Source organism: Chaetura pelagica, unplaced genomic scaffold (genome assembly GCF_000747805.2).
Source record: "Chaetura pelagica isolate M959 unplaced genomic scaffold, ChaPel_1.0 scaffold346, whole genome shotgun sequence".
NCBI classification, from domain to species: Eukaryota; Metazoa; Chordata; class Aves; order Apodiformes; family Apodidae; genus Chaetura; species Chaetura pelagica.
The window spans coordinates 2541590-2553491 of record NW_009953797.1 but is presented as its reverse complement, the minus strand read 5'-3'; the positions used below and the strand labels follow the sequence as shown (position 1 = coordinate 2553491).

Sequence of the window (11902 nt, the reverse complement as noted above, 5' to 3'; positions counted from 1 at the left end):
GCATTCCTGAATTAATCCAGGCTGAGCTTCAGAGGAGAGAACAAGAGACAGGTGTAACCAGGTGGGAAAAATCCCACGATGCTGGTGAAGCTTTTGCTCATCTGTAACACGATAGGATTGGCAAAGCTGCTCAAACACTCGGACCATCAGGGGTATCACGATGGTTCAGTGCACAGCTCAGAGCCACCAATCTATGAGACCTCTGCATACCCCCAGAGGACTCCTCTGTCCCACGAGGAAGAAGGTTATTGGCAGACAGAAGGGCTCATGGAAAATACTCAATATTACCCTTTAAGTGTGATCTCCTCACATCAGGAAGAGGATTTTGAAGCTGCAAGCCCACAGTCCCGAAACGGGTAAGTACCCAATGTGTTTGTCTCGCTCATAACAATAGTGCAATCCTGTGGGATACCTTTATATCTTATTGATAAAGGACCATTTTCAAAGCAAGAATTTCATTAAAATATACTAGATTTTAGAGATCAATCTATATCCAAACAGGAGAGGTTTAAGTGTTTTAACTACAGAGACAGAAAGCTGAATTGCTTGTATTGGATGAGACCACAGATGGGACCAGCTCTTTGGCTAGTCTGAGACAGCAGAGTGGGGTTAGGGGCGAAGATGGCAGATGTGAAGCCTTCCAGTTCTGCTGGAGCACCATAAAACAAAACACTATTTTAGGCAAAGCAGAACTAGAGGAAATAATGACTTTTTCTCAATGACAAACCAACCCTGATTATTTTTGCTGATTGTGGCAACTTTTAGCCATCATTGAAAAACACCTGCCTGCAGACCTGGGCCTTGGAAACAGAGAGTAAAAGAAAAGGGCAGGATGTTAACAAAATAAAAACTGTGAGGAGTAAATATAATAAAGAATAATAAATAAACATGAAAATTACTACAAATTCAACCCCCACAAAACATTTTCATGACAGTGAAATGCTTCTCATGGTAACCAGTAGCAGAGGAGTAGCCATCCTGAGTGGAAAAGGCATGTACTTGACTAGAAAGGTTTCCAAACACTATGATTTTTTTTTTAAAGTTTTACAAGGCACATAAGTAGGTCTCTAAATGTTTAAAATAGCTGAAAACCAAGCAGGACAGTGAATGAATCTTTTATAGCCCTGATGGATGGATACTGCAAAGCCCTGTTTGGAAGAGCTGAAACAGCAGCACAGAGAGTGCTGTTCACAGTTCAGTGCTTGAGGATGCCCTGGTACTTTTCCCTTTAAATGCTCCTGAGGAAAGGAAAAAGGGGAGATGGAAAAAGACTATAAAACCTTGCTCATGTTATGCTTCCTTTTCACACAAACTAAACCATACAATCTTGTTTTTAATCTCATCTATGTGTGAAAAATTAAGGCCTCCCTTCTTAATGTAGCATGGTGAGTGTATTTCATACAACATCTTCCCACAAATCTGCACTTCCAACCATTATCCTTAAGTGATACTCAAAAGCCTGTAAGTGTTGACTTCCAATTTCCTGATGAGTAGTGTTCGATAATGACATGCACTGTAATTCATCTACTCCTGATTAATGCATTTCAGACATGGTCAGAGGAAGGAAAACAAACCCTAAGTGGTACCCTGGACTCCCATGTTGTACTGCAAGGTGGTAATACTTTGAGTGCTGATTTAAACCCCAAAAGCATTCTGAAAACTATAAGTACTATGAAAATTCATAGTGTAAAAAGACATATGAATAGGTCAGGAAGAAACTGCAATATAGTTTCTCAATTAGGGATTTCTTCCTTTGCTATGTACTTTGTTCAGCACCAGCTTGTGTTATTCAGTTCAGCACCAGCTATTACTCACCCTAATATCCTCACAGGAAATACTTCTGCTTTTATAGAGATAGCTGCATAATGAGTCAAATCATAACGTTCTCCTCAATTATAAAGCTGTGTTGATGACTACAGGCAATCAAAACCAAGCCTGGCAGTAGCTTTAAGATATTTGTTGTTTGGGTTTTTTTGCTAGAGCTATCACATTTATAGTGCACACAAGCCTGGGAAGCTGGTATCTCTTGTGAAAGAAATGTGAAGCTTTGAGAGGAATTATGTCCAAAAGTGAGGGGAGAGAGTGCAAATAAGCAGGAACAGCAAGGCTCCAAATTCTAAGTCATTGCAAATGGTTGAAGCAATGTACCCCCAGAGTCTGAAGTCCTCAAGTGCATGTCAGGTGCTTATGGCTGGAATACCCTGCCATGCATAGACAAGAAGTTGTCATGAATCTGGTATTTCCTTCCTACAAGCATGACATGTCCTGGAAAAACATCAAAGAACTGGGTTTATATATAAAGGGCAAGAAGAAGAAAGCATCAGGAGTTAATCAGGAATTAAAAGATAAAGATATGCCATAAAACAAGCCTGGGGTGGAGTAATTTTCTACCAAAATTGTAAGACTTTCATTTGCTTTTGAAATAAGAAATTTATTTTCAGAACTAAGAAACAAATAAGGAATATGTATGGTAACTTCATATCTGAGACAAAGTTTTTACTCTAATAATTGTATAACAAAAAGGTGTGGTTTTTTTCCAAACTCTTGCTATTTTCCCTATGCATGAGGAATAGTAATTGTTACAAAATATTCTTAGATTTTTTTATTTATTTATAGTATTGTTTTTCTTACTGCAGTTATTTGAATAATTGAGACCATCACAACTAACATCTCATGGTAATTAGTTAGACAGAACTCTGGTTTGTTTCAGCATGTCTTGTGAAATGACTCATTAGATCCCAGTCAAAAGCTTGGATATGTTACTTTACTAATTAATTCCTCTCAGAATAAGAAGATTGTTGTAATAAGAGTTTTAAAGTAAAAGAATCAGTAAGAAGTCAGTGGGCCTTAGGTAACTTGTAAAAAGGTAAATGTTTCAACTATTCTTTAGAGGAAGAGCCAGGTTTAACAGCTCAGTATCTCAGTGGCTGCTTTTATCTCACTGAACAGGAGAATATCTGCATGCTTAAAGTAGACAAGTGTTTGTACATGCTACTTACAAAATCAAAACTATCAGAAGAGGCCAATTTTCCAAAGGAAATCACCTTTTTTTTGTTGTTCTTTTCTTCCCAGCAGCTGTACCTCATAGCAGCTGATTAGTTTGACTTTAGATATTTTATTCTCTGGCTGAGGTAAACGGATCCATGTGCACCCAAATTTTCAGCATAATTAAAAAGGGAGATGAAAGCACAAGCATATGAGGAGATCCGCACTGTGAAATTGCTGGACTATATTAGCATTTGTTTTAGCAATGGAAGATGAAGAGGAAGAACAGTAAAAAAAGGTTCTGGATTTCATAAATACTCAATGCATAATACCCAAATTGGATAACAAATACACTTTCACTCTGCATTTCCCATATGAAACAGATGCCTAATGCAGAATGTCACAGGAACGCTCTGTTGTTACTGGTGGCTTTCCTGTGTGGAGCTACAAGCAGCTAAAACACATTGTGGAAACCTGCCCAGGACATGACCAGATCTGCAGGAGTTCTAAAAGTGACCCAGTAAATATCATAGAATCATAGAATCCTAGGGGTTGGAAGGGACCTCAAAAGATCAAATATCACATAAGAGTTTGCATTAGCTTATCACCCACCACTAGGTGAAACCAATTCAACTCTGTCCGATCAAGTAATGTTGAAAGAGATAATAAATACATCAGTGCTAACACATCAACATTGTTATCAATTGCTATGTGGATGACACACCTGATAACTTGTGAAAACTCATCCTAAACTGACAAGCTACCTAGGACATTTTTCTTTCTTTAGAGCCTCTTCCATCAAATAGTTGGCAATATTTGGTAATGACACATGCCTGGGCAAGGCACAGGGCTGAGCTGGCCTCAGGGCAGCTGAAGGACATGGCCATGGATGTATAGAGGTGTGTGCCCTCCCTTAGGCTGTACAATTCATACCTGGGCAGACAGAACTGGACATGTGTCCTTCTCCATGCAGCTCTATGGGGACCAGGAACAGGCTGACCCAGCCTTTGAAAGGAAAGGGTTCCTTAGCCCTGGGAAGAACGTGCCATCTTCTCTATACCCTTGCCATGGACTTCTCTCTGCTGATCAGAGGTCCACAGAAAGACCTTTACTGTGATTACACTTGGAAGAGCTTGTTTTCTCTCCCTACACACATTATTCCTCAGATCAAGCAGAGCAGTGGAGCACTGTAACCCAAGGCTCCTACCTTTTCTCAGCACTGAGCAGAATTGCAGTCAGCTGGTTTTCATCTGATCCATGCACCCCTAACACCAAAACAGTCAGTTAGAGAAAACTTATATTTCATCCACTTAGTGTTCATATTTCATTAAACAAAATTTAAATGAAGCATCTGAAAGGTGCAATCCCATCACACGCTAGCTCTGACAGCAAAGCCCAAAGCTGCCTGTGCCCTCAGTTGGCCTGACCTGCCTGTGAAGTAACACTGTAAACCAGATCACTTAAGCATTCCAGGTTAAAAATAAACTTAGGAAAAAGCAGAGGCTATTTTTAACTTTTGCTCTCGATAACCACACTAACAGAGTTGGTCCCTAAATGGGTGGCTTTGCCCAGTAAGGGAGAAATGGACTGTGGTGATGGAACAGGAAGAAGCAGAGCAACAAAAGCTGTTTTCTCCACATGTCACAAAGTCTTACAGAACTTCTCTGTCTTTTCAGAAGTGTAACCATTGCCAAGGAGCCCCAGTTTTGGATTTGCCCTCCAGCTGGGTAGCTGGCTTAGTTTTCCTTCTCTCTCTTTAATCCACAAACACACAGCCTGTTGTCCTTTGGGATTTGTCTTAAAATTACAATGTGTTGGCAAAAAAAAAGAAGAAGAAAACCCCAAACAACTCCTCAAGCCCCACCACCTGAACTATATATAGCAAAGGTGGGAATCTTCAGCATAAGTGAGTCCTTAATTGCATTAACATATTTTGAAGTTTGGATGCACAATTCTGTGAAGTCATCCTTGATTAGAGGAAGAATTCCTAATGTCAGCCAGGTGCATTGTTATCTCACTGACACACACCCCTCTTCCTCTAATTTGGCACTCAGCCACAAAGAAGCAAACCTCTTTTTGTGATTACCCAGGGTGTCAAAATGCAAAACAATTATCTCAAAGTCCAAACAAGTAGAGAAAACCTGAATTATTTTAGGGAAAATCAGAACAACGCTCAATCATAATAGCTTTTTTTTTTTTTTTTTTTTTTTTTTTTTTTTTTTTTTTTTTTTTTCCTTTGTCCACTCTTTCAGGAAAACATCCATTGATTTAATTAAGACCAGTTTCACACTGACTCACCTACTTCTCCAAAACTATACAGAAGCTTTTTTAGGAAGCTTATGGCATACTGAAATTCCACAACAAAAAGGCACAGAACACATGCTTAAAATAAATCAGGATTGGATGAAATGCAGATAAATGTGATCTTCAGCCCCTGACATCCTGCAAATTAGTGGAATAGCCACCGAATCCTCAACAATAGCTTTCACAGTGCCAAGCTCATCAACAGAAGCAAGGGTTTCCTATCAAAGTCAGGGATTTGGCTCCTTTCAGGACTTTAGGAAACTCTCCATCATCTGGCTCTTGTAGAGCTGCAGGTGGAATTGTTCCTCATGAGCATGTCAGAAGCAAACAACACAGCTCTACTGCACGTGGTATGGGAGTTATCAAACCTTCTGTGCCCAAATTATTGTTTTATTCTTTCAGCAGATAGCAAGAGATCTCTTGTTTCTGTATAGCCACAGAACCACCACCGGCACTATTACCTCATGGACCCAACACCTTCCTCCTTGTGCAGGTCAACACCCCTTGAATAAGGGATAGGAGGCCAACCCTGAACAAAACTACACTCAGGCACTAAACATGATCAGGAAAAACCTTGGTGCATGTTGCCTGCAGCCTGAGAAGCTTGTCTTCCTGTGCCTTTTTGACTTGCTGGCAGTACCACAGCTGTGCTGGTAGGTGGCCACTGGCTGTGATTCCCGCTTCAAGACAAGGTCTGAGAAAGGAGTGAGCAGGCTATGCTCATGCCTGCAGGAATCAAAAGATGATAGCCAAGACTAAGCTGCCCTCTGAATGAGCCGTAGTGCTTCTGTTGTGGGGAGGATAACATAGATGAGGTAATGGCTGTGCACACTTTGTAAAGAGGAAGAACCTTTTGCATTCATTTATCTAAAGTAGCTTGCACAGCAGTTGGATTTGGCTCAAAACCAGCTCCATGCCAAGCCTTGAGCTCCTGCTCTCCATGATTGGCACTGCTTTCAGGTTTTAGGACATTCTGCAGGACAAGTCCCAGCTGATAACAGACTAACTGGTATGACTGTTGGAATAAAAGAGGCATTCAACCAGCATCACTCAGGGCTCTGGAAGACTTCCAGCTCTGTAGGAAGGCCACATGTCTGAAACTACCCCTGCCACTCTTTTAAGCCCAGATTGCTAAGGTGAACAAGAAATAATCAGTTTACTTTAAATCCCAGTAGAAAACCAGTGGGTTGTTGGCTGAGTCACACAGGAATATCCCAGACCCTGACTGGAAAGGAGCTCTAACCATCCTAAGGGAAAGACAGAGAAATACCAGAGTTTCTGCTGTCTGATTGTAATATAGGGCTACTCTGCATTCCATAATGAATTAAAAGATGTCTGTCTTAAAAATGGCATGCATAGTCCTAGTTTAGATTAATTTAAATGTTATATTTTACTTCTGTTTTATTGAGGATGCTTTGTGTTGTCAGTAAGAATTTTGCACTGAGGGAAAAACAGAACACAGAGTATTCCACAACTAAAGCCTCATTCTTTTCCCCTGCTTCAACTGGTATAAATCAGGATTAATTCTCTACAAGTCAATGGAAAACTGCTTGTTTAAAGTAGAACATATGCTCTGTCGTCATCTAGGAGCACATTTAAGCAGCAATAATTGCTTATCTGTTGCCTTCTCTGCTGTTTAGAAGAGGAAAGTGTTGGGAACCTGTAAAGTTTTGTACTATCACTGTAAATGCAGGAATGGCTGGACAGGAGTTTTCAAAGTAATTATAGAAACTGGTTTCCTTGAGAATAGAAACTGATGTGAAGGACAATTCAGTTGTACTAGTACAGCCAAAGGAACAGCAAAACTTATGGAAAAACAACGTCCTGAAGTCCTGAAGCTTTTGTTCAGGCAAAAATTCCACTGAGGAAGTGTCTAAAATTATGCCTGGCAGCACCAACCATGAGAACATGTAACTAAGAAAAACAAAGTATCTAAGGACCTAATCTGAGCTGGGTGCTGTACTCTCCAGTCACTATCGTGCTGGGATTGTCAGTGTAGCAGTTTATGAAAAGAGAGACCCCCAATTTTCATATGGGCAGAGTGACAATTACTGCAGACCGGCCATCTCATTTTATCTCCTACTTCTGGGGGTTTTATTTGTTTGCTATGATGTAAGGTGGCATGGTCAAATCCTAGATTCAAAGATAGAACCTCCTGCATTTTGCTATGTTTCAGTAAAAGCAGAATTATTATCTTAAAGGTTTAAATACAAGGAGTTTGAGCTAACCTAAATTTGCTAAATCTTATTTAAATCCATAATGCTTTGTCATTAAATGCATCTAACCTCAGACAGAAATTATACTTGCCTCAAAACAAAGCAAAAGTGCATAGATGCACACCAAGATTCTATTCAATAAGAAGGTTAGAATAAAGCCTAGGGAAAAAGAAACAACAAACCAAAACCAAGAACCAACCAACCCTCCTAGTCTAGCAAAGAAAATTACTCAGATACCTTTTTCCTGGTTTAAAAAATGAAGGATTAAATTACTTGGAATGTAAAACAGGAAAAGCAACTGAATAAATGAAACATCTGTAGTCTTGAATTTGCTATGGTTCACTCAAGTGTTTCTCTAACTTGCTGTATTGTAATAAGCATTATCATCCACCAGACTGGAAAAAGAAGAGAGCTCTCCTGCTCTCCTCACATGAGCAACTTCTTTCTATTCCTTGGCAGCAGAAACTTGAATCAAAAGGAAACCGTATTAAAGAGAATAAAAGCAAAAGCTGTTAAGTTGGTTATATATTCAGTGAATGAAACAACATAATTACAGAGAGGAAAAAACACAGAAGCAGAACACAAAGCTGCTGTGTTCCAGAAACCAGCTGAATAAAGAAAGTGCTATTTGTGAAAGAGCAGCTCTTTGAAACTTCATAGCCTGATTCAGAGCCCACTGATGCCAGCAGAACTCTTGCTTGCCTCACTGAACTTCTGATCAAGCCTTTCCAAGTCTTCACATTGTTCCACTTAACATAAAAGAATTACATATTTTCTATCAAGGTTAATACAGTTAAGGAATATTTTTAGTTACAGAGAGCAAATTTCCCATAAAAGAAACACCTGACAAGCTGTGCAAAAAATACTGCAAAAATTTAATCTTCAGGCACATGTCTATACTGCAGCTCATTACAGATGGGAAAGACAGGCCTTATTTACTTATTTGATTAAAGAATACATTTTTATAAGCTTCATGGAGCTCATTACACTACCATTTTTTGTGATTAAAACCAAAACACAATCCCATGTAGCTCTTCAACTTCACAAAAGATGAGAGAGAACTAGTAAGCAGATGCTAAAGAGAAATGAACATAAATAATTGTGACCACCATTAAAGGAAGTTTTTATTGAGAGTCTATCAAATTCCTCTTTTTTTTCCCCATACTATTAATTCTGTGTAATGCTAATAATCGTCCAAAGCAGGCATCAAGCTGGAATCAACCACTGATTCAGTTTCTGATACAAGACAACCCTTTCCACGTGTGGGAAGCCCACCAGATGTTTCCAACACATTCAGAGCTTTGCAAAAGGAATCGTTGTGTTTTCTGTTAAATGTGTGCACACACTTACATGTTCATTACAGCAGAAGTACTCACAGTCACACGATGGCACGTTCTTGCTCACACATGTTGATGCATGTAAACATTTGGTTTACATGACTCAAAGGACTTGCCTGGGAGCGGCGTATGGTAGGAAAAACAAATCAGCCCAGATAATGATTCATGGGGTGTGGATTGTTTTCACTGGGAAAGAACAAAACACCAGAGCCAAAGAATCCTATTTTAAAAGGAGGTTTCCACACTGAATGCAGACTGGATCTGGCAGGCATCCCACAGACCCATGATACCACAACCTAACAACGATGCTACTGAGCTCCAGCAGCAGTGCCCGGTCACTTTATTTCTCCAGAAGAATTTGAGGGGAAAAAGCCACCCCCAGCTATGGCTCACCAGGCATGTGATAAAGAACAGTCTCATCAGGTCTCTGTTTCAGAGTTATTAATCAAAACCACTGGAAATTGATGCAGCCATAGAAAGCTTGGCAGAGCCACGCTCACCTTGGAGGCAGCGCTCAACCCTCGGCCCAAGCACCTGCTGGTCTGGTGGCTTTAGCTGAACCTCCTGGTGGCACAAGCAGAGCCTTGGACTCTTGAAAAGTAACAACTGAGTAAAACTTGAGGGTTTGCCTTCTGGTTCAGTCCCATAGGAAACTAGACTCCTATGGATAATAGGCACACAAATTCCCCTAGTGACTTGCAAAGGCCTTAAATGTAGAGCTCCTCAGAAGAGCCGTTTTGGCTTGCAATGACAGCAAGGGCTGCAGCAGCCTGCTTTCCTGCCCAGCTGGCTTTGCCAGGTTTTCCTGCCCCTGCTTCTAGGAGATGAAGAGTTTTGCTTGCATGAGTGTTTGCTGAAATTGCAATCACATTTTCCTTAAGAAACAGAGGAGCAAAAAAGGCTGTCTACATCTCAGCAAGCCTGGTGAAGTGCTTCTAGCAAGCCCAGGCTGCCTGCCCTTCCCTCCTGATGTTTCCAGCTTCCTTGCAGCGCACCCCCCCCCCCTTCTGCCACCCCAGCCACTGTGGTCACAGCTTCTGCTTTTGTGTGGGACTCAGTTCCCCATTGTTCTGCAGCTCTCTCAGAGGGGAGAACTTTTTCCATATATGCTGATTATCAGAGATTTTGTTCCTGTGTTCCCATGTAAAAATATACTGTCTAAAGTCCAGCTGGTGTTTATCAGATACAGCTCTTCCCTTCACAATGTAAGACTCCGCTGTAAGACAAACTCTGACAAGCTCATGGAGTACAAGACCCTCCTGATGCCTCCAAATACTCCAACTGACATGATCAGTACTGCATAAGGTCTGACACAACTTTCTCTCTGAGAAACTAGTGTTGATTTATTACAGAAAAGGAATTTCATATCATATCATGGCATACAATTTCTAATTTCTGTCCAGGCTTCATTTAAGCAGATAGGCCACACATACTGACACCAGCAAGCTCTGAGGCTCATAGCAATGGCTGCAAAGATACTGGATGCTCTTCTGCTGCAGGTGGGACAGCAGACCCCTGGAGATTATAGAATCACAGAATGGTTTGAGTTGGAAGGGACATTAAAGATCATCTAGTTCCAAGCCCCCTGCATGGGCAGGGACACCTCCCACTAGACCAGGACGCTCAAAGCCCCATCCAACCTCGTCTTGAAAACTTCCAGGGATGGGGCTTCCACAATTTCCCTGGGCAGCCTGTGCCAGTGTCTCACCAACCTCACACTAAAGAATTTCCTCCTAATGTCTAACCTAAATCTCCCTTCTTCCAGTTTTGATCCATGATCCCTTGTGCTCTCAATACAAGCCCTTGTAAAAAGCCCCTCCCCAGCTTTCCTGTAGTCCCTTCAGACACTGGAAGGCCACTATGAGGTCTCTCTGGAGCCTTCTCTTCTCCAGGATGAACAGCCCCAACTCTCTCAGCCTGTTCTCATAGGAGAGGTGCTCCTGCTCTTGGGTCATCTTCGTGGCCCTCCTCTGTACTTTCTCCATGAGCTCCATGTCCTTATTCTGGGGGCTAGAGGATTGGACACAGTACTCCAGGCGGGGTATCACAAGAGTCAAGTAAAGGAAGGTCACTACTTCAGAGGCTGAGCTGCCAGAGTCAGCATAAGCCCCTTATCCCTCAAAAATTTCCTCTTTGTTTGAAAAGAGGAATTAAATCCAATCCCTGCTTCCATCTTCCCAGTAGGAACCAATCAGGTTAACTGTTAACCTGGTAGCCTGTTTGAATCTGTCTATGTAGAAGCAGTCTGGAAAGTTAAGGTGAATTAACTGTAACAGTGAGAGTGGTATATATTTTTCTTCTCTTCAAACTAGTCAATCCCACCTTTTCCCTAAGGTTTTTTTAAAATCAGCATGTTGTTACGTGGAATGTTGCAACTTCCTGATGGCCTTGTGTGTGCACAGTTTTAGAAATAACCATGGTAGGTGCTCTCCTACAACAGGCAAGGACATGTAGCCAGACTCATGTGAAACACAAGGCCCCAGATGGTCTTTAAGACAGGTTGGTTGTAAAATGCAATTGCTGGTTCAGTGACTTCCTCTGAAGGTTTTGTAGCCAGAGTTAAGCACTGAGATGGCAGGGACCCCTTGTCACCCTATAGCTTCTTTGTCCAAACAAAGCTGTCACATCCCTTTTCTGCTCATCACCATCCATAGAGAGTGGTAGAATCCCTTGGTGTTTAACTGGTTAACTTCTGTAAACACACTATCTGAAACAATGTGTTGAATACATGCATAGTTATAATAATTCCAATTACAAATTAATCAGATGCTAATTTTATTTTTTTTTCCATTTCCCACTACAGTTACTACTTCTTACTTCCTGTCACTTCTGATCTTGTATTTTAACCATCAAGCTTCAACCAACAGTATACTTCTATGTCTTGATTTTAAATTCTTGAAAATGAAGAAGCTCACCTACACTCTGTAGTATTAATAGATACCTATATAATGCAGACCTGGACATTTTACCAGACTAGCAAGACTCGCCTGTCCTTGCTACAAGCATAAAACTAAAACCCAAAAAAGCCACTCTCATTTTTCCAGTATAATTTTCCTGCTG

The 11902-nt window shown here is 40.9% G+C and overlaps 1 protein-coding gene across 1 annotated transcript in view; it reads left to right on the top strand.

Moving 5' to 3' along the window:
• The first annotated feature begins 78 nt into the window (after positions 1–78).
• The window catches only part of MMRN2 (multimerin 2), a 20944-nt gene continuing 9120 nt past the window's right edge, over positions 79–11902 (top strand). Inside the window, exon 1 of the mRNA XM_010001123.1 lies at positions 79–356. Coding sequence (XP_009999425.1) covers positions 79–356 — 278 coding nt within the window. The remainder of the gene's footprint in view (positions 357–11902) is intronic.